Source organism: Lissotriton vulgaris, chromosome 7 (genome assembly GCF_964263255.1).
Source record: "Lissotriton vulgaris chromosome 7, aLisVul1.2, whole genome shotgun sequence".
Lineage (NCBI taxonomy): Eukaryota > Metazoa > Chordata > Amphibia > Caudata > Salamandridae > Lissotriton > Lissotriton vulgaris.
In genome coordinates this window covers 1,775,317,579-1,775,340,215 of record NC_141695.1, presented here as the reverse complement: position 1 = coordinate 1,775,340,215, position 22,637 = coordinate 1,775,317,579, and the positions used below count along the sequence as shown (strand labels likewise).

At 47.6% G+C, this 22,637-nt stretch overlaps 1 protein-coding gene across 1 annotated transcript in view; it reads right to left on the bottom strand.

Annotated features, from left to right (window-relative positions):
- TOMM40 (translocase of outer mitochondrial membrane 40) overlaps positions 1 to 22,637 on the bottom strand; it is a 142,602-nt gene that overhangs the window by 102,515 nt on the left and 17,450 nt on the right. The window contains exons 2-6 of the mRNA XM_086933154.1: positions 22,375 to 22,579; positions 19,661 to 19,728; positions 19,125 to 19,217; positions 18,266 to 18,367; positions 18,010 to 18,115 (exon numbers count right to left, since the gene is read on the bottom strand). Of these exons, the coding sequence (XP_086789280.1) occupies positions 18,010 to 18,115; positions 18,266 to 18,367; positions 19,125 to 19,217; positions 19,661 to 19,728; positions 22,375 to 22,573 (568 nt within the window). The 5' untranslated portion in view covers positions 22,574 to 22,579. The remainder of the gene's footprint in view (positions 1 to 18,009; positions 18,116 to 18,265; positions 18,368 to 19,124; positions 19,218 to 19,660; positions 19,729 to 22,374; positions 22,580 to 22,637) is intronic.

Sequence of the window (22,637 nt, the reverse complement as noted above, 5' to 3'; positions counted from 1 at the left end):
ACTTATATGTTTGTATGTTTGTGCCTGTACTTTTATGGTTTTAATTTAACCGGTTTGATGATGATGATGATGACTGTGGATTCGACCCTGTATAGCACTCCGCTGCCGTTCGGCAATGCAATGCAGCTGCTGTGCTCTTGAAGCTGAACAGGTAACAAACGATACACAGGATGTCATCATTCACAAGATATTTTTCTGTCACAAGATGCCTTTAAGGTTTCCGCTTAGTCTTTTCCGAGGCTGGATAAGCTGCTTACGATCAGTGTAGCCCATGAATGCGAGAAAACTTTCGGATGAAAAGGTTGGAGGAAAGGGAGGCGGTGATGTTCCAAGAAGAGCACAATTTCATATTGAAATTTCTCACTCAGAGTGCCTTTGTGAACATGGCTGTAAATCATGTTCTTATGGACAGTTCTTTGCTTATGGAGAGTAAAGTTGTCACTGGGCTGCAGAGCGCTTGAGGGAGTACACAGATCAGACATCAGACTCTCCTGGTGCTGGACAGTTTTGTTTTCAGCACTACCGACATGGGTTTAAAAATCCCAGCATGCAGTGTGTTGTGGGGCGCAAAACAGAGGTGCATGATGTGAGGCCGTTTGGCGACCGTTCACTCTATTGGTCAGTCCTGCTACCATGTCTCTGCCTCCACCCTGTTGGGTGCCCCCTTTCTGGGCAGGGAAGGACTTCCCTGACAAAAACTCATCTCTTGTAAGTGCGGGAGATGGGATTTATGATGCTTGTTCATAAGGTGCAGATTTATATAAAACACTTGTGAAACAGCTGTGTAAAAGCGTCTCCTCTTTTTTTGGACTGTAGGCTAAGGCAGTCAAGCGAGGGCTGACGCATTGTACACAGATCTCTGCAGCGGAGGCTCCAAGGTGTCTAGTCCGCTGGCATCAGTTGCATTCCTTCTTCCATTTCTTTTGACTGTAGAAGAGGAGCAGGAGTAAAGATAAGCAGAGTTGGCAGCCAGGGGGGCATTGCGGGTGCATGCTGGCACAGCCCTCTCCTTCGTACGGACCCGCAATCTCAGAAGCTGCCCCCATTTTCCCAGCTCTCACCTCCTCCACCACCATCCTGGGGGTGATCTGAGATGTGGTCACTCTCCAGCTTCCAACAGTGATACCATCCTAGGTGTCTCCGCACTGGGTTAATACATGTAACAATTCCCCAGCTCCAGTGTACTCATCTCATTGCTTCGTAAGGATTAAAGGCAGAGTCTTCCTTGCAATATCAGGTTATAAATAGCTGCAAGGGGTGCAGGCGCTTGAGCTATTTTACTTAAAACTCCGAAGCTTTGCAATAGACACACAATTATTTAATCTGTATATAAACGATGTGTGAAGATTTCTTGCAAATCTAGTCCTCGACATTCCAAAAGGTAGAGATAAACAAGCATTGGCATAGCCATTAGGTCTCGCTTTTGGAACCTTATAAGTGTTTAGCCATGCAACAGTTGATGTTGTTGCACCAAGGATATTGTGCTGCATAACTAAATACTTATAAGGTCCCAAAAGCGAGACCTATTGGCTATGCCGATGCTGGTTAGCTTGGATGTCCACACAATAGTGCTTAGTGACGGAATGTGCGGAGGGCCATGTTGCTTCTGTGCAGACGCCCCTGGTTGAGATGTTTGCTATAAAGATAAGTGTCGCTTTTTTCTTTCTTGTGGAATGTAGTCCCGGTATCCCCTCTAGTGTCACTCCTGCTGGTGTCTGAAGTCTTTGTATTGCTTGCACTATCCATCTTGTGATCGTCCCTTTTGAAACCGGGGTGCCCCGCTTCCTGTGGCAAAGGTAACAGACAACTGATTGGTCTTTCTGATTAGTCGGATCTCCTGTGTGTAAATCATCGCCGTCCCCATGTATAGCGTGTAATGCACACGTTCTGCGTGTTTGTGAAAGTGTGTAGCGGTTGGAAAACTGTTGGCAATTGTATAGTTTGACGTAGAAGTGTGAGACTACCCCAGGTAGGAAGTTTGGGTCAATTCTCCGCACTACTCTGTCTTTATGGATTTGAAGGTACGGTTCCTGCACAGCGAGTGCCTCAAGTGTGCTAACCCCGAGTAAGGATGTGACGGTTACTGGGAAGGTCATCTTCAAAGTCAGAAATTGCAGCCCTGGCTGCGCATGGGTTAAAAGGTGGATTCATGAGCTCCGTTGGAACCAGGTTTAAACTCCACATAGGTGTGAAGGCCGCTCTGGGCAGTACCAATCTCCCTGTCCCTTCTATGAATCTTTCGACATCTGGTGTTTGGAAGAACATCCTTCCTGTGACCACTCTTCTGTATGCTACAATGGCCGTCATGTGTACCTTTAAGTGAGGGTTCGGAGAGTCCCTCGCTCAGTCGATCCAGGTCATCTGTCCAGGCTCTGGGATCTATTTCTTTGGTGCAACACTGTCGGAATCTGTTCCACTTCACTCTCCTCGCTTCTTTCAGAACAGCTATAGTTCTTTCTGGAAGGTCCAAGTGTCTGAACTCTGTCTTCAGAAGACATGCCGCCAAGCAGTGTTATTGGGTGCGGGTGAACCACATGATTCTGCTGCATGGTAAGTAAGCTGGTTGTGGCAACAGTGTCATCACTTACCCCTCTGCATGGTAAGTATTCTGGTTGTGGAGGCAGCACTATCCCTTACCCGTGTGCTAGCTCCACCCAGTCGAAGAACAAAGTCTTTCCAGCCTGTTATTTCTCCATTACGAGGGGAATCAGAGGATTTTGGGGAAACGCGAAGGCAAATCTCCCAGACCGTTTTCCAATAGGGCATTTCCCAGCAGAGGGTGGTTTGGGTATCTGGATACAAAGCCCTGGCATTTTGCGTTCTCCTGGGTTGCGAACAGGTCTAGGGGTGAGGTCCCCCACCTTCAGAAGATCCTATCACCTTTTTATCTCGCTTCCAATCGGGTGAGGTGGTCTTCTCTCTGCTTTTGTGTTTTGTATCCCTGGAAGGTGGATCGCTACTACGGGGAGTGCCTTTGTGCACCCAACGTTCATATATCCTGTGTTACTTTGGCTAGCACGCAAGACCTTGTCCCCGCACCCCTTGTTTGTTGAGGCAAACCACAGTGTTAGTGTTGACTGTCGGAACCTGCATTACCTTCTGTTGGACCTGGCTCTTTCTGCAGGGTTATGACCAAACTTTTTGCAGTTCTCCGCCTATATTCTGACCTTTTTATGTTGGCTTTAGGACTCTGGGCACTTTACTACTGATAATAGGGTGCTAAAATGCACGTGCTCTCTTCTCTAAACAAGGTATGCTTAGTTTACAGCTGTTTGGCATAATTAATTTCCTTTTAAAGTGGTATCCCATATTCCCAGGGCCTTTAAATTAAATGCTACTAGTGGGCCTGCAGCAGTGTTTGTGCCACCCACTGATGCAGCCTTTCAAACCTGTCTCGGGTCTGCCACTGCACCGTTTACTGGCAATTTGATTTAACATTTTAAGCTACTTGCCAAGCCTTAAACTCGTCTCTTATTACAGATAGGTTATCCCTAGGGTAGGCCCTATGCGCAGGGTGCTGTATAAGTAAAGGCAGGACATGTGCCTCTACGTATCACATGTCCTGGTAGTGACAGCCTATTTAATTTTTCACTACTGTGAGGCCTGCTCCTCATAGGCTAGCATAGGGAATTCCCTTATATATACGCAAGTGGTAAGGCCTGACCTGAAAGGAGTAATGTTGCCATGTTTGGTATGTTTTGAATAGTGATGATAAATCCTACTTACTGGTGTAAGTGCATTTTACATTATTATTTTAGAAACACCACTTTTAGAACGTGGACATTTCTTTGAGCTTATGACTTTGTGCTTTGCAGCCTGACTCCAATCCACGTCTGGGCTGGGTGACAGCTACAATTGGATAGGTGGTGTCTTGCCCTCACACAATGGGCTGATTTATCCCCTACTAACCTCTGGAGCCAAGGCTGGGCCGAAATGGGAGTGTTGTACACTCGAAAGGTTCATTTGAAGTCACCCCCTGAACAAAGACAATTTTGAGTATAAATAAGTGCATGGGCTCCGACCCTATGATTTCAGGACACTACTGGATCTGGAAGAAACTACGCTGGAGTAAAGACTGCTGTGCTGGAGGACTGCCATCTTGCTGTGCTGACTGTTCCAAGGTACTGCTGCCCTGCCTGACTGAGTTGCCCTGCTCCCAAATTACCTCTGCTCTGCTGCAAGGAACCAAGAACACACCCAGGGTGCCTCCAAAGGCTTGCCCCGTTCTTCAAGGTCTCAGGGACATCAAAGACCTCGCAACACCAAGCTCTGCATTTTTCCTGAATCTCCAACGCCACCGGATTGTTGTGAGGTCAGCGGGCTGAGGGTTTCCCCAACCATCCCTCAAGGATTATTCCTGCACATGAGGCCATTCCCCATGCTGAGCTAAATGGTGTCCCGAGAGTAGGATCTGCTTACTATGGTTACCCCCACTTTTTGCTGGTGTTTCACGGTTTTTTGACTTTAGTCTGGCTGGGGCCCTGCTAACCAGGACCCCAGCCTAGCTGCTTCCTCTCTAAATTGATTGCATATACTTTAGGTACACTCCAGATTGGATACTGGGTTAACCTTGTGAGTCCCTAGTATGTGTTACTTTAGCTACTAAGGGTATAGGTACCCCAGAGGCCTACCAGGGGCTGAAGCATGCATGATGCCACCCCTGGGAAGCCTTCCAAAATGGCACCACAGATCTACTACTGCAGCCTGGGTAAGGTGGTGCATGCACCCCTTACTAAGATATAGGTTACCTATATCTACCTTATATCACTGACCCATATATAAACCTATAAGTCACTCCTATGGCAGGCCTGATCAGTCCTGAAGGCAGAGTGCTTGGTTTTGTGTGAGAGGGTGCCCAAGCATGAGAGGACCCCCACTACAGATTTCGGAATCTATTCTCGGAGGCGGTTCTGTGATGCAGCCAGACCATATACTCTTAAGTGCATTATAACCTTGCGGGGTAGATGCTAACTTTGGAATGGCTGCATGGAAACGTGTCGTCTTTGGCGTTAACCACTTTGGAAACCTACCCCCCCCCCTCTCCACCAGTCCTGACGGCAGGGGTAGAATTTCACCCTTCTAGAGGGAGAAGACATGTACACACTTACTTAAACGGTAATAGTTTAAAAGAGCCCTGGCATCACAAAATGGATGCCACTGACACAATTCTGACCTCCTGCTGCTGGACGAAACTCCGGCAGGGGAGGCCTGTGCAATAGGTTTCCTGTCACAGGGAGGTGTAACCACCTCCCAGACAGGCTTTAGTGTATTGGGGCTGGGTGGGTACATTCATAGAATGCTTTTCAGGCAGTGCTGGGGCACACTTGGTGTCCCTGTGCATACCCCAGTTCAAACCAGAAGAAGGGGCACTCAGCCCTTGCTCTGGCGCGAAACTGGACAAAGCGAAAGGGGTTTAACCACCCCCACACTGGGTCCTCCCATAGGTGGGACCCTAGAGTAAGTCCAACCCCTAAACTTAGTATAAGTATAGGAACCAAGTCCTTAGGACTTTAGATTATACCTAAACGAAACTCTGCATCATATATCCTGGAACTTCGACATTCTATTTTGACTAGACGACGGAAGAATCTCCCTTGGGGTCAAAGAGTGACTCCCCTGTTCAAACAGGCACCAAAGAAGCATCTTGCCGGTCTGCATTTCCAAGGCTGCCGCCGGATTTGCGACACAGGACCCAGACTTCCAGACTTCTCCGAGGCCGACACGAGATCCCAGCAAAGCCGAGACCCGCAGCCCTCATGAGTGACGTGGAACCGGAACCCCTGTGCACATTTGCTAGTGCATTGACTTCCCAAGCCTTCCTGAAGTTGAGCATTGGGCTACTTGTAGTCCAAGCCCCGAAACACCATTTGCACCGAAGATTGTGGGGCTACACTCCACGAGTGTTCCGTGGGCCCACTTTTAGCATTTCCGCTCGAGGCTCCTTTGCGATCCCTGGTCCGTCGACCGGTGGGTCCCCATGAAGGTAACTTCTGTTTCTTGGGCTTTCCTGGTTGCTCAAGACATTCCCTGCCTCCCCTCCAAAGGGTGAGTCCTTCAGACCTTGCTTGTCTGCACCAAAGCCAATCTTTGCTTTCTGCGTGGGTTGCTGTAGCCAAGGCTTGTTGGGTCCAATCTGGATACCAAGACCGCAGCACTCGACATCCTTCGTGGGACAGCACGAATCCAGCACCTGGTCGTCGTCAACGCCTCCTGGTCCTCGTGGCTGAAGAGTCAAGCTTCACCTTCTTCACCTGAAATCACCCGACATTGGTTGGCATCTTCTCCTCACCTTCCTGGTCACTGGCTAGTGACCCAGACTCGGTCCCCTCTGCTTTCAGGTTCTTCAAATCTCCGATCCACCCGGACACTTTCCACCTGGACGCCAGCAGCTCTTTGCAGCAGCTCTCCACTGAAATACACGACAAAATGCGACACGAAAAGACACCTATGCACCCGGCTTCCCTGGTGAGGTAACTCTAGTACTCCAGTGCTCTCATGGGTGTTGACTCTAGAACCTCCTAGTTCTAAAGGGGTTTGTTCCTAGTCCTTTTCTAAGTGTCCTGAATCTGTAATTTTCCAACCGCGACTTTCCCCATAGAAGTTAATGGTGATTCGCTGCTGTGTTTAGACACTGCACGCGTGGGTCTCCTGTGTCACTACCTTGGGTGGTTGCTGGTGGCCCCAGCACTTCTACAGGCTCTAGGCCTTGTATCTATGTCAGTCGTGGTTCTTATACCACTTTCTTAGTATATGGTTTGTGACGCCCCTAGGGCAAAACGTATATTGTGCTAATTTACTGTGTGCTAAATAAGTTTACTGAATGTACTTTTTCCACTAGCCTCATAAAGAGACTAGAGGGATGTGCTTAGAATAAATACATATATTTTATATATACCTGGTGTGGTTCTCCTTTCATTTGGTCATTTCATGAGATTATAGACTGGTAAAACAAGCTGCTTTACATTCCTTCAAGACTTAGTCTGAAGGCTGCTCTCCACAGCTACCACTAGGATAGCTTTCTATAGGGTTGTCTTTAACCTACCATCAATAAGGGTCGTTTGGACTGGTACAAGGTGCCCACTAGAATAGTGGACAGCATATGCCAGGCCAAGTATGCCCTCACATTCCCGTTTTTCTCAAACTATCAGCTGACTGCCACTGAGAATCTGCGTACCTCTCTGGTGGCATCCAGTTTGTTTTGCTACTGCAGCACAGGAACTTCTTGTAATGCAGCCCCTTTTCAATCAATCAATCAGTGACACTTATAAAGCGCGCTACATACCCGTAGGGTCTCAAGGCGCTGGGGGGGGGGGGGGGGTGCCGCTACTGCTCGAACAGCCAGGTCTTCAGCTTCTTCCTGAAGGAGAGGTGGTCTTGGGTCAGGCGCAGGTCGGGAGGGAGGGAGTTCCAGGTCTTGGCGGCCAGGTAGGAGAAGGACCTTCCTCCTGTAGTCGCTCTTCGGATGCGGGGGACGGCGGCGAGGGCGTGGTTGGCTGATCGGAGGTGGCGTTTGGGAGCGTAGAAGTTGACTCGGCTGTTGAGGTAGCTCGGGCCTTGGTCGTGTAGGGCTTTGTGTGCGTGGGTGAGGAGGCGGAAGGTGATTCTTTTGTTGACGGGGAGCCAGTGAAGGTCTCTCAGATGTCCGGAGATGTGGCTGGTTCGTGGGATGTCGAGGATGAGTCTGGCTGAGGCGTTCTGGATCCGCTGGAGTCTCTTCTGGAGCTTGGCGGTGGTACCGGCGTAGAGGGCGTTGCCGTAGTCCAGTCGGCTGGTGACGAGGGCCTGGGTGACGGTCTTCCTGGTCTCGGTGGGGATCCACCAAAAGATCTTCCGTAGCATGCGTAGGATGTTGAAGCACGCCGAGGAGACGTTGTTGACTTGCCTGGTCATGGAGAGGGAGGAGTCCAGGATGAAGCCCAGGTTGCGTGCATGGTCTGTCGGTTTGGGTGCGGTGCCCAGGGCGGGAGGCCACCAGGAGTCGTCCCAGGCGGAGGGTGAGGAGCTCAGGATGAGGACCTCCGTCTTGTCCGAGTTCAGTTTCAGGCGGCTGGTCGTCATCCACTCGGCTACCTCTTTCATCCCTTCGTGCAGGTTGGCTCTGGCGGCGGCGGGGTCGTTGGTCAGGGAGAGGATCAGTTGGGTGTCGTCGGCGTAGGAGATTATGCTGAGGTTGTGTTTGCGTACGAAGGCCGCGAGGGGGCTCATGTAGACGTTGAAGAGGGTGGGGCTCAGAGATGATCCTTGGGGGACGCCGCAGATGATTTCGGAGGCCTCTGACTTGTATGGTGGTAGGCGGACTCTCTGTGTTCTTCCGTCGAGGAAGGAGATGATCCATTCCAGCGCCTTGTCCTGGATTCCGATGTTGCTGAGGCGCCGTACTAGGGTGCGGTGGCAGACCGTGTCGAATGCCGCAGAGAGGTCTAGGAGGATGAGGGCCGCTGTTTCTCCATTGTCCATCAGGGCTCGGATGTCGTCGGTGGCGGCGATGAGGGCGGTCTCGGTGCTGTGATTGGCTCGGAAGCCGGACTGTGAGGGGTCGAGGGATCCGTTCGTCTCGAGGAAGGCGGCCATCTGCTTGTTGACGGTCTTCTCGATGACTTTGGCTGGAAACGGGAGGAGCGAGATGGGGCGGTAATTCTTGAGGTCGGTGGGGTCCGCTGTTGGTTTCTTGATTAGAGCGCTGAGTTCGGCGTGTTTCCAGCTCTCAGGGAAGATGGTGGTGTCGAAGGATGTGTTGATGATGTCTCGCAGGTGGGGTGCGATGACAGCGTCGGCCTTGTTGAAGACGTGGTGAGGGCAGGGGTCGGTCGGTGATCCGGAGTGGATGGAGTTCATCGTGCGGATGGTGTCTTCGGTGCTGATCGGGGTCCAGGCGTGGAGGGTGGTGGTGGGGGTGGTTGTTCAATCATGGTGTGCGTTGGTTGGTTGTTGAAGCTGTTGTGTATGTCCGCGATCTTGTTGTGGAAGTATGAAGCGAGGGAGTTGCAGAGGTCTTGCGATGGGGTGATGTCGTTGTTTCCTGCGCTGGGGTTGGAAAGCTCTTTCACGATGTTGAAGAGTTCCTTGCAGTTGTGTGCGTTGTTGTCCAACCGGTCCTTGAATGCTGTTTTCTTGGCGGCGTAAGTAGCTGTGCAGCCTTGCCGCCGCACCTTCGGAACCCCCCCTCAGCATGGCGCTCCCCACCAGGAAGCCTGAGTGCTCCAGCCCAAGAGGCCTCAGCGCGACACCAGAGGCCCATGAACTATGCCAGCAGCAGACTCCTTTGAGTACCTTAGACCCGAGACGGTCCTGTTGAATGTGTCGCATTCTCCATCCTGTATTTCTGCTTTGCTTTTTCGGACCGGACCGGTCCTCGTAGCGGCTTGCCTCCGCCAAACATTGAACTTTCAAGACACTCTCATGATCTCTGAAGAGCGGACTCAAAGGTCCTGGTGCTTGTGCCGCGCTCCAGCCTCAGCAGAAGGCCCTGTGGGAGTTACACAGCCACCCTGTGTTACAGTCACGGGCGGCTCAGTTCTTTTTGGGCAGCCGCCCTTGACTTGCCAGCCGTTGGGGACCCAGCGAGGTCTCCCCGCTGAATCCAGTTGTGTGTGCCCCCATTCCCCCCCCCCCCCCCTCCACCCACCCACATTGGGACTAACCTGGTGCATTGGTACAGTGGCTCGGCATTGCAGGGTGGATCCTCAGAGGTCGTGGTTTTTCCAGATTTAGGAATTTGCTGGACTTTCCCTAGTCCATGAAGTAGGAGCAGATGTTCTTGTGTCCTACTTGAAATCCCAGATTATCAAATAAGAATTAGTAGGGGCGCAGGTGCACTGCACCCAAAGGGCTCACGATACTGTAGGATTCCTTTGCTTATAGTGACCTATTGTGATTCACCTACTTTTTGTTCCTAACCAAACTGCTGCATTTAATTCCCCAATGTTATAATGTATGGCGGTGTGATTCTTGCAGTGTCAGGATAACGAGTACCATTTCAGGATCTGCATAGTATGCACAGGATTTAGGATTCATATAGTTTTGGTCTATGTTATGTACAATATATTATATTTATATATAATCCTGTGTGGAGTTCCTTTTGTGGTGTAGTCATTGTGTTACTTTGAGTGTGTTGAACAAACGCTTTACACATTGCCTTCGATGGTAAGCCTGCCAGCTCTGCTCCAAGCTACCAGAGGGTGAGCATAGGTTATCTTTGGAGTGTAACTTACTTGCCCTGAGTAGAGTGGTGGGTTCTGCCTGGCTTAAGTGCACACCCGAGCCAACCAGATACACCATTTCTAAAACCTTCCCTGAAAAGCCTCGAAGTCTAGGAAAACGGTCTTGCATTCCAACACATTTATGTGTTTTACTGCTTCTTCGGCAATCCAAAGGCCCTGGACGTTCAAGTGCCCACATTCACTCCCAATCCCATGCGGGAAGCATCCTTTGGTATGCGGACTAAGTTGGTTGTTTGAAAGGTCTGCCAACTGTGATGCTCTCTGCGTACCAGTCCGTCACATCCACGAAATACTCCCACATCCCTGTGGCCTGAGACCAGTTTCTCTGAAGTGGTCATATGTGCAGCCTGGGATTTGTACTATGCATGAGGGCATCATGCCCGTCAGCTGACACACTATCAGAGGGTACTCCTTCTGGTAAAGGCAAACTTGCTCTGTTAATGACCTGATTCTCTTTGACAGGGAAAGCATTCCCTTCTTCAGAATTTAGGCTTGCCCCGAGAAGGTCTTCTTCCTTTTAGGATTTGGGCAGGTCGTCTCGCTGTTCATGGACAGCCCGATACTCCCAAGAATGTACAACCTCTTCCTTTCAGGAGTTGGGTGTGAGGTCTCACTGTTGACTGGCAACCTCCATGCCCCTATACTGTCCTGCATTGTTTGGACAACTTTGATTTTACTAGTCAGTCACTTAGATATGGATAAACATGGATCTCTTTCCTCCTAAGATGAACCGCTGCTAAGTATGTTATGAACATCCTTTGGTTGACTTTATCTCAAAGGGTAACAACATGAACTGATAATGTAACGTGTCCATGACGAATCTCAGGAACCCTTTGTGCCGGTCGTTCATTGATATGTGGAGGTCTGCATCCTTGAGGCTTATTGTAGCCATACAATATTCTTTGTAGATGTGGGATGACCTGCTGCAGTGGTACGTGGAGGTACGCCTCCTTGAGATCTATTGTAGTCATATAATCCTCTCTTTGGAGAGGAGGTATGACCTCATGTGAGCATACGCGTTCCTCGGGTCGATTGTAGCCAAACAATCCCCTCTGTGTAGATGTGGAAGGACCTGCTACATTGGTCGTGGAGGTACAGATCTTCAGGTATGTTGTAGCCGGACAATCCTCTCTTTGCAAGATGTGCAATGACCTCCTACAGTGGTAAGATGAGGTACGCCTCCTTGAAGTAGATTATAACCATACAATCCTCTCTTTGTAGATGAGTCATGACCTCCTGTGCAGGTACGCATCCTTGAGGTCTATTGTAGCCACACAATTCTACTTTTCTAGTCTAGATGCGTGATAACCTCGTGCAGAGCCGTCGTTTTAATAAACCTGTGGAGATCCCCGATGTCCAAGATGGGTCTGAGGGGCGTGTCTCCCTTTAGGACCAGGAAGTAGAGTGAGCAGACTACTTGTGCCCTCTCTCTTTCTGGGACTATTTCTACTGTCTTTTTTTCCAGTAAATCTGCCTCTTCCAGTCTAAGGTTTATTAGATCAACTTGGCTGCGTGTTCGTGACTTTAGCTTGATGCTGGGTGGTAGTTTCAAGAATTCAACCAAACAGCATGCATACTTTTTTGAAGCAGTTTAACACACGGAGTACTTAGTACCTAGGAGGGTGTGCGCAGGCAATCACCTTGTTAGTTTCAAGAATTCCACATATTATCCATGCCAGATGATGCAGAGTGTTCACTTATTGTAGGCAATGTTGGTCCATTCCTTGAGGAATCCTCAGTTTCTTCCCTCTAGAAATGCTGTGTGTAGCGGGACCCCTGGATTGAGACACTTGCTGCTGCCTGTAGCGGGACCCCTGGATTGAGACACTTGCTGCTGTGTGTAGCGGGACCTCAGGATTGAAGACACTTGCTGCAGTGTCCAGCACTCCTTGGAGCAGCTCCTTTTCCCAAGGTCCTCCTTTGAAAGGTCTGTCTTGGCGTGTTGTGGTAATGCCATTCTGTCGAGGTGCCCTGGCTAGGCCTTTGAGCTATGATATGATCGTGAAGTGATATTTGCTGTGAACCTCCTTTTGCAGGTGCTCTCTTTCATAGAGTGGAGCAATCTCTAAATTCTTCTCTGAATTTAAGTGCCGCCGTTGACTGCGTAGTGTCATTATCCTTATTCATTCTTGGAGGGAGTCAACTACTGCTCAACAACCTTTCTTCAGTGAACAGCATGTTTACCACTGCTGACTGCACCCCATGCTTGAAGCCAGACACACACACATCCACATAAGTCTGAGCGATGTTCCAGCGCAGAGGTGCCGGTCGGCTGTATCTGCCGCATCGAGGGCTGACTTTAGACAGGTGATGCTTATTGTCTTTCCCTCGTTTCTGCTACTGCACAAGGAGCTGATATAGTAGACTATTTCCTCCACTACTGTTGTTCCAACCTTTTTAGAAGAGCACTGGATTGGGTAATCCTCCATTGGACCGCTGCCAAAAGGAAAATGTGTCTACTCGCCATTTCCACCCACTTGCTCTCTTTGCTGGATGACACGCCTGCTGCTATGTGGGTGTTATCCCTCTTTCGTGCTGTAGGACTATTACCGAGTCGGCACAGACACTGCCCGTGATGTAGGCTGGTCTTGAGGATAAGGTCTATACTATTTTCCTACTCTCGGGCTTCGTACTTGGTCTGTTGCTGGCCCTTTGAGAGCTTCTCCCTCTTGGTTAAAAATACTGTGCAGCATGGAAAGAATTTGCCTTCTTCTCCTGAGAGGGAAGAAGTGTTTCCAAAAGGCAGGATGTTTTGCCTGCCCTCCGAGTTTGACACTGTAGATGTCAGCAGCCCTTATTACGACGGACTTTAGACAACCATGTCGTCTGGCAGTGAGGGTCTTGAAGGGCATGTGTCATCTCCTCATCTTGTGAATTGGCGTGGACGTCTTTTCATCCTTTCTCAGAGGAGTCCCTTCATCAAAATCCACCTCGTACTCTAACATCGCCTCTTCATAGTCTTGCGCAGGTCTGAGTCATCAGCAGTTCCAGTTCTTTAACCTCTGCCAACATTTCCTTCAAATTTTGGAGGAGAAACCAGTATCCTTCCATGGATTCGCTGGTCCTTTCCCCTCCCCCCTCCTGAAGAAAGCCTCCATCTTGGCCTTGAAAAGTTTTTTTCTTCTTTTCGACATTAAGAGCCTTCTGTTCATTGTCGCTTATTGAATTCTTAACCACTGAATGCTTCACTTCTCAGTATTCCTCCTTCCTCCCACGCATTTGATCACCCTTTGGTGGTTGAGGTCAGTTCAGGGTTTACTGCCTAAAGAATTCCTGGGCTTGGATCGGAGTGGCTCCCTGGGCTTGTGTTTGCCCCCACCACCATGGATTTTGCAGTCTGTGTTGTTGTGGAGTGTTTGGATTCGAACGCGCTCGGCCCAATGCTGTACTGGAGATATTTTCTTTCAATGTTGATATACTATGCCAAAGTGAGGTGTAGCGTGCACAGAGTGCAGTGGAACCTCAAAGGTAGGTTGAGGTAAAGTTCGATAGCACCTCACTCTCCATTTGTGGAAGCGTGGTCGTGCAGGAAGGCTTTATCAGAGTGCAGTGGAACCTCAAAGGTAGGCTGAGGTAAAGTTCGATAGCACCTCACTCTCCATTTGTGGAAGCGTGGTCGTGCAGGAAGGCTTTATCAGAGTGTAGTGGAACCTCAAAGGTAGGCTGAGGTAAAGTTCGATAGCACCTCACTCTCTATTTGTGGAAGCGTGGTCGTGCAGGAAGGCTTTATCAGAGTGCAGTGGAACCTCAAAGGTAGGCTGAGGTAAAGTTCGATAGCACCTCACTCTCTATTTGTGGAAGCGTGGTCGTGCAGGAAGGCTTTATCAGAGTGCAGTGGAACCTCAAAGGTAGGCTGAGGTAAAGTTCGATAGCACCTCACTCTCTATTTGTGGAAGTGTGGTTGTGCAGGAAGGCTTTATCAGAGTGCAGTGGAACCTCAAAGGTAGGCTGAGGTAAAGTTCGATAGCACCTCACTCTCTATTTGTGGAAGCGTGGTTGTGCAGGAAGGCTTTATCAGAGTGCAGTGGAACCTCAAAGGTAGGCTGAGGTAAAGCCAAGCTCTCGCAACTACATTTAAGTACATATAAGCAAGGTACAATGACCCAAAGTTCAAAGGAAACGCGGAAGCAGGTTCTTTGATGTTATTCTTCTTGTCTCTGCAAGATGTTTAATTTTCTCCAGACTTGAAACAATACAGACGCCGACACGTGTTTCGTCGTGTACGGTTGAGTCACACGACTCTTCAGGGCTTCCACTTTAATTTCAAAAAATGGAGGGAGTAAGTCTGGACCTCTAAAAACTCAGTATCAAGCAATGGGTTTTCTGTAAGTCTAAACAACAGCCGGTGCTGTGTACTGTAATGTTCTGTTGAAGTTAAGGTTAGTGATTGTCTTTGTCCACTGGTAATTTCCAAAAAACGGAATAGCACTGTTAATCGCTATGGTTTGAACTTCAAAGCCGGGAGGGGATTTCTGTATGGCGCCAAGTGAAGAAACGGGTGCGTTTCTTTCGCGGTGGTATTCCGCTCAGGGCAATCCCTCCTCTGTCAGTTCCCGGCGGTCGTCTCTCGTGTTTCTTCACTTGGCGCCATACAGAAATCCCCTCCCGGCTTTGAAGTTCAAACCATAGCGATTAACAGTGCTATTCCGTTTTTTGGAAATTACCAGTGGACAAAGACAATCACTAACCTTAACTTCAACAGAACATTACAGTACACAGCACCGGCTGTTGTTTAGACTTACAGAAAACCCATTGCTTGATACTGAGTTTTTAGAGGTCCAGACTTACTCCCTCCATTTTTTGAAATTAAAGTGGAAGCCCTGAAGAGTCGTGTGACTCAACCGTACACGACGAAACACGTGTCGGCGTCTGTATTGTTTCAAGTCTGGAGAAAATTAAACATCTTGCAGAGACAAGAAGAATAACATCAAAGAACCTGCTTCCGCGTTTCCTTTGAACTTTGGGTCATTGTACCTTGCTTATATGTACTTAAATGTAGTTGCGAGAGCTTGGCTTTGTATCATTGTTTGGTCTTGTTGACTTACCTAGACGGTTAAGGGTGTTTTTCCGTCTGCTCTTCACGCACTACATACAAATACTATCTTGCCTCTCAAACACTTTGTAACGTCTCAACCCAGGCAGTGCGCCCCTCTAGTCCTATTTTCTAAAAAACCCTACATCTTACAAAAGTAGGCTGAGGTAAAGTTCGATAGCACCTCACTCTCTATTTGTGGAAGCGTGGTCGTGCAGGAAGGCTTTATCAGAGTGCAGTGGAACCTCAAAGGTAGGCTGAGGTAAAGTTCGATAGCACCTCACTCTCTATTTGTGGAAGCGTGGTCGTGCAGGAAGGCTTTATCAGAGGACAGTGGAACCTCAAAGGTAGGCTGAGGTTAAGTTCGATAGCACCTCACTCTCTATTTGTGGAAGCGTGGTCGTGCAGGAAGGCTTTATCAGAGGACCGTGTTAAGCATTTGTGGTACACAGTCACCAAATGATAACACTCAAAGACTGAACTCCGACCAATTAGTATTGTATAAAAATATTCTTTTTGTTATTTTATTTCCTAGAACCAAGCAAGCCTGGCACAGGTAAGTGATTTTGGGTTTGGATCGCCAGAGAGACCTCCTTGGGGTGTTGGGCCACTCAACTCGGGCTGTGGGCATCGGGTGCAGACTCACGGATTTTGCCAGAGCTGTAAGTTGGTGAACAAATCCGGTTTTCACAAGACAAAGTCTTTGGTTTGGAAAGAAGGGCTGGTCATCTGGGTTCTTGAGGTTGCTGGCTGCAGGACACACCAGAGTTTCCCATTCTGCAGGTTCAAGGTGGGGACTGGGCGTTAGGGCTGAGGCCAAGCCAGTAAGCGTCATCCTCTTTTTAGCTTCGGAACGGCTGTTCGGTTCTTCTTCTTTTCTTGTAGTCGGTTCTTGTCTAAGTTCTTGGTTCAGGGCTGTCTCCTAAATACTGCATTTAGGGGGTGTTTCAAGAGTCTCATGGTCAGTAGCCAATGAGCTATTGACCTTAGGGTGACTACTCCCTTGCTGTGCTCACCCCACGTGGGAGAGTGAGCACAATCCCTAATCCCGATTGGGGGGTGCCTGCCACCTGCAAGATGGTGGGCACTGAAGAATGGGCTTAACCTCACCTCCCCCACCTGAAGGGTGGGGTTGGCAGAGGTGGGCGCACATATCTGGCTAAATTTTCCTGCCAGTCTTCCCGCTGAAAAGGAGGGGAGACCGGAAGGGGCCTGTTCCTGATAGCAGGAGAGGCTGAGGGTCACATTACAAAGGTTGCCCGGCCTTTGAAGCCCCCCTGACACAGATGGCTCTTCCTGGCCTGGGGGGGGTGTGAACACCTCGCCCAGGAAATGCTTTGTTTCTGGGCTCAGGGAGAGAAGGCTCCCACCCCAGGAATCCAGAAACATGTCTTGTGGTGGCAGGCTGATGTTTACCAGTCAGGGTTTCCACCAGAGGCTGGCTGTTTTTCAGGGGGCATCTTTAAGATGCCCTCTGAGTTCATTTTTCATTAAAATCGCACATTGGCATCAGTGTGGGTTTAATGTGCTGAGAAGTTTTATATCAAACTTCCCAGTTATCAGTAAAGCCATTATGTGGAGTTCGTAGTGACAAACTCCCAGCACCATATACACTTAATGGCAGCACTGCACTTACAATATCTAGGAATGGACTTCGACACTGTAGGGGTACAGGGCTCATGCACCTGTACCCCTACAGGCGCCTTGATACCTTCGGGTTTAGTCTGCGCGTTATAATTTGCATAATAAATAAATAAATAAATACCCTCACCACTTGTATAATGCACTCCGCTAGAGGAGTGGCGGACCTATACAAGGGCAGTGGGTTGTAGACATGGCACACAGGGATATGTGCCATGTCGACTTTTCAGTTTGCTCTGCAACAAATCACCCAGCCTGCAATGGCTGTGTGTTGGTGTTAAGGGACAGGGCCTCTAAGGGTTGCACAATAAGTGCTGCAGCCCTTAGAGGCCTTCCCTGGCCAGAGAGGTGCCAATTGGGGGTACAAGGTACAGTTTTGGGTAAAGAACACAGGCCCTGGGAATCTGACTTGCAGGGACCCAAGGCACATCAAGTCAAAAGTGCATCAGTAGTCTGGCAAATGGGGGGATGGGAGGGGGGGAGGGGTCCTGCAACAGAAAACCAGCTTCCAGCATCACCTTTGCATCCAGACCAAACAGTGAAAAAAAAGAATCTGATGATGGGGACCACACTGTGTGGATTCCGGGGCTCACATCAGACATCGGTAAGGGAGGTCTAGCACCAAATGGTCAACCATGTCCCCTTAAAAAGAGAACCGAAAATTCCAAACCCAACCACTAGATGATGAAAAAACACACAGCATGTAAATCCAGAAACATTCATACACAAAACCCAAATATAGAAGCGAGCTGGCAATGTATGTGAAAGAGAGCAGTCTATCACCAGATATATGAATACAAAGAGGCCAGAAATGTGGCCTCACTCACAGAGAAAGCCAGAAAAAGGAATAAAATATGAAGCTGTATAAAAAAAAGGTAATGTTACTTAGTTAAGACACAGATGACCGAAGGGATGGACGACTGGAGAAAAGATATGGACACAGCCCTGATAGTTGTTAACTTGCAGCACATTGAAATAGATCATGCTCAAAACTAGCTGCATTCGGACCTAAATAAAGCATTGAAAGAAAGTCTTGTATGAGCTGAAGATAAGACAAAGCTAAGCACAGACAAATCTCCATATCTGAATTCATGGCCTTAGCGAGGGTGATCTCACCTGAGCCAACAAGAATGTCTGGGTTTCCCAACGTCACTGCTCCAGTGAAGTCCTGTCCCCGGTACTCAGCATCGACCTGCCAGTTCACAAACTTAGACTGCTGCGTCTGAAACAAGAGGATAAAATGTGCCAAGTTACGGCTGATTGCCATGTGAAAGGCTGAGCAACGGGCCTCAATGAAGATTCCCACCACAGAGGCAAGTATGGCGAGCTCATGGACAGTCTGATGCAGGCGTCTGAAGCCTTGCGCACTCACCTGGAAGGCAATCTTTGATCTGATGCAACTGGACAGTTGATGAATGATCTGTGCGTTGAGACTGCCGCCGTTGTCCATATCGCCCACCAGCACTGGGAAGGCCTAAGGGCACAGAAGACCAAGTAGACAATAAGTCAGTAGATTTGTTGACATTTAAATATGACTGAACCTGCGACCAAGCTTATAATAATCATCAGCATGGGTCTTACAATAAACCTTAGCACACCACACAACACTGTGTAAATAAAGTATACTCCAAACCTGAAGCGGTCAGTAAGGAGCAAGCAGCGACCATACAATACACGCCCAACAAACGGACACTATCAAACCTGGTGTAACTTTAGAAACGCGTTAAAACTAGAATTAAAAACTATACTAGGTACAGCTAAAGAATATGAAAATCACAGTGACTTTTTGGACAATAAGCATCTTAATAACGGATCAGAAGGCCGTGGAGAACTTCACAACTCTAACAGGAGAAAGCGGTTTGTAAACTCCTTAGCTTTGATACACACAGCAGGAGAACGTATCTGCACCCGTGAATCTAAACATGAACCAAATGTTTGCATTTCGATTCAAAGAGCAGGTAACTCTTGGACGGATTACAAGTACGCTACAGCATCCAAACGCATTTATACTCTCACGTCACGGGAACCCATAGTTTGTTACAAGTAAACAACATCATCCAAACGCATTTATACTCTCACGTCACGGGAACCCATAGTTTGTTACAAGTAAACAACATCATCCAATCGCATTTATACAACATTTTCATGGGCGCTCACAGTACACCAGCATGAATATCAGTATTCAAGAGCAGCGCCTCAGCACTCTCCACTCCGCCGGGTGAGGCGCTCACCTCTGTGGGGCTTAGCTGCTTGGTCCCTACGTAGGTCACCCCAAAGTGATAGTTGGAGTCGCCAACGGTGCTGAGCGCGACAGTGTGATTCACCTGAGGATGAAAATGAGATGAAAAAAGAAAATAAACATTTTCATAAATCTGAGCAGACAAAAATATCAACATTATTTGACGTGCCCTGGACACCACTCCCAAATATTACATTATATAACGTGCCTTGTAACATTGAATCAGAAATGTTACAGTATGTAATGTGCTCGCTAACAGGAAACATTAGATCACCTAACGTGCCGTGAACAGTCCAATCCCAACAATGAAGTTATCCGATGCACCCCTTGTAAACCAATCGCAGCCTGACATTTCACATTATCCAGTCACACCGTTTTCACATACATTGCAGCAGTCTACCCTGCAGTTACTCTGACCTGAGCTAATACTCGTTCCATTTGTACCCGAGTGCACACACATTACCGGCATCTGTAACCGAAACACGTTGAAATACTGACAGTGGGTAGAAGGATAACCCTGAACTTTACCTGAAAGTGGTTACTGAGGCCTTTGTTCACAATTAGTTTCACACCTTCCATCTGGACAGGAAACAGCTCTGTAGGAAGAAGCAAAGAATGGTTAAGACACATAGATGGTGTGAATAAGTTAAGTGGGGTGAACAGTAGAGGAAGAAAGTGTCAGGGGCATAGAACGACACATGGCAACCTAGGAAAAGGACACCCTCCTTACTGTTAGGTGAGAAAAAGCCAAATAAAAGACAGGCATTCAAGGAATCTTAGCAGAAACCACGCTTTTAAAAGCATCCTTCCAGTTTCTATCCCCACAGAACCAAAGACAGACACATGAAAGCTCATTTATACAATTGTAAAAAAAACTGACTGTCGGAGCAGTGAGGAACATTTAGTAATGTGTAACAGGACCTAAAATTACCAGAAGATTCCCCTTACAGAACCTTAAAGAAATGATCAACTTGCATCCAGTTCCACAATAAACCAAATTTGCTACAAAGGGACCTTTTAAAACACATACAAAATGCGATCAAATATTTTAAAAAAAGAACAATCCATAACATTATTATGAAGAAACCAAACCGTGCACCTTCATATGCAACATAAATAATACAATCAACAATGCATCATATATACATGTCATATATACATAAAGATAGTCAACAATAGTTGACATGTACAAAAACAATACATCACATATAGTTAAAAACAAGAAGAAAAATAACTAAACAAAACCTTCAATCGGTTTTTCAGAAATAATTTCTCTCAGACTTAGAGGGTCATTGGGAATAGTAAGATATGTTCAATTATATATTTCTATTGTCCAAGCACTGGGGTTGTGTTAGTACAAATCTGTTGATGCGTTCTGGTGGTCTTAATTGGGATATACCACCTTCTGCAGGACAAATATATTAATTCCTCCCAAACGAATATCTATAAAAACATTAACAAAATATCTTAAACATACATGAAAAATACATATATGAATATAATCTTTAAACAATGCAAAAAGACACCAAGAAAATATCCATAAACAAGACATGTCCACATATATGTGCAAACCCCTTATCCTGTAGCATAAAATTGTGGTTTCGGCACGCCTTAATTGCCGTCTTTCACGCTACTAGTACATGGGTCTGAGTGTTTAACTTTGCCTCGGTACCCTACTGAACTTTGGAGGCTGTTAACTTGTATTTTTCTGGTCTGTGATGCCTAATTTTAATCTCTCCATGAACAACAGGGCTACTTCTAATGAAAATGTTAATTCTTAATGTTTAGAATGGGATCAGCATAGAGTGTGTAGCATAGCCGCTACATGTATAGCTTTTCCAATAATAAACATGGGTGTGCCTACTGCAGGGATATTTATTTGTACTGTCATAGAGAAGTTTTTTTTTTAATTAGCTTTATATAGGGCAAACTTGACCCGAAGGTATTAGAGCGCTTCACATGAGCGGCAGTTGCGTTACAGATGGATACATTCAATTTTTTTTAGGAACAGGGAGATTAGGTGATCTGTTTACCTTTTGTAAAGCGCATGGTTACCCAAATGCTTCCTGCCGCTGCTGAGTACTGAGCTGAGAGCAGGGCCTCTGGTACATTAACGGGGAAACAGCCATGTCTCAAGTTTCTCCCTGAAGCAAGGTTCAATTTCCCGTGCTCTGAGACTGAGTGGAAGATCGTTCTACAACTTCGGTACTATGTGTACAAACAATCTTCCTCCCCATCTCATCCTTTTTACCCTGGTTGTACTGAGGAAATGGAGATGCGAGGATTTTAGGTGTCTAGTTGGAATCTAAATGGTTACTAGCTCTCAGAGCTTTACTGGGATCTTGTTATTTATGGTCCTATGAGAGATACAGAGGGATTTAAACGTAATCCTTGCCTCAATTGGGAGCCAATGCAGCTGTTTGAGGGGTTCTTTTGCAGAGACATGGCTAGGAACCTTTAGAAGGAGCCTTGCTGACGCATTTTGTATGGTCTGAAGTCTCTTTATTACGTACTTGGTTGCGCCCACCTAAAGGGAGTTGCCATAATCCAGACGGGAAACTATGAGGGATTGAATGACTGTTCTCCTTAGATGCTCTGCGATCAATAACCTTATCTTCCTGAGCATTAAACCAAAAACTCCTTTTACCACATTTTTTTTCATTATTGCGCATTGAAAGTGACAATGGAGTATTTGGCGGCAGAACTGACATAACTGCAAGCGCCTTACAACCATCTCCTCGCCTAGGGACACAGTAAAGCGGTCTCATCGCCTAGAGGTGCAGTGACTGCCTTGCAGCGGTCTCATCGCCTAGAGGTTCAGTGACAGCCTTGCAGCGGTCTCATTGCCTAGGGCGAGATGGGTAGAGTGCCTCAGGAATAAAAAAGAGGCAACATGATTTTATTGGCAGGAAATCAATACCACGTAGATGTCTCTCGATACTTTATTTCAGATTAAAGGATGACGTGATTCGTGTGAGCTTCACATGATTAAATCAAAAGGGAAGAAATCACTGGCCTTTAAAATTCCTAAATCGCAAAGAGTGTGGCATCACACATGTACACTTCTGAGTATACCAAGAGCAGTGCATCACTCCTGCTATACATATGAACTGAGGGTTTCGATTCCTGGTTCAGCTGTCTGAATGCTAAGCGGACAGTGAGATTACCAGCATGTTTACAATTAGATTAAAATGGTTAGTAGCATGTTTACACTAAAAGAATACAAAAGGGTAGGATCTCACCTTTGCATTTCCTATGGCATTCTTCAAAGGTGCCTGGGTTTGGCAGTCTGTCTTCCTTGGACTCTTCCTGTTTCTCCTGTGCCAGGCCCAACCCGCTGACTGGGGGCATGGTGAATCCAGGTGGAACAGACATCAATCCAGCACCGGGCCCGGGTGCTGGAGGAGCAGCTGGGGAACTGGCTGCCAGTACGTTGCCCATTGTGAACTAGAAAAGGAAGAAAACATGGTCACAAAGACTCACTAGACGGAAATCATTCCAGAAG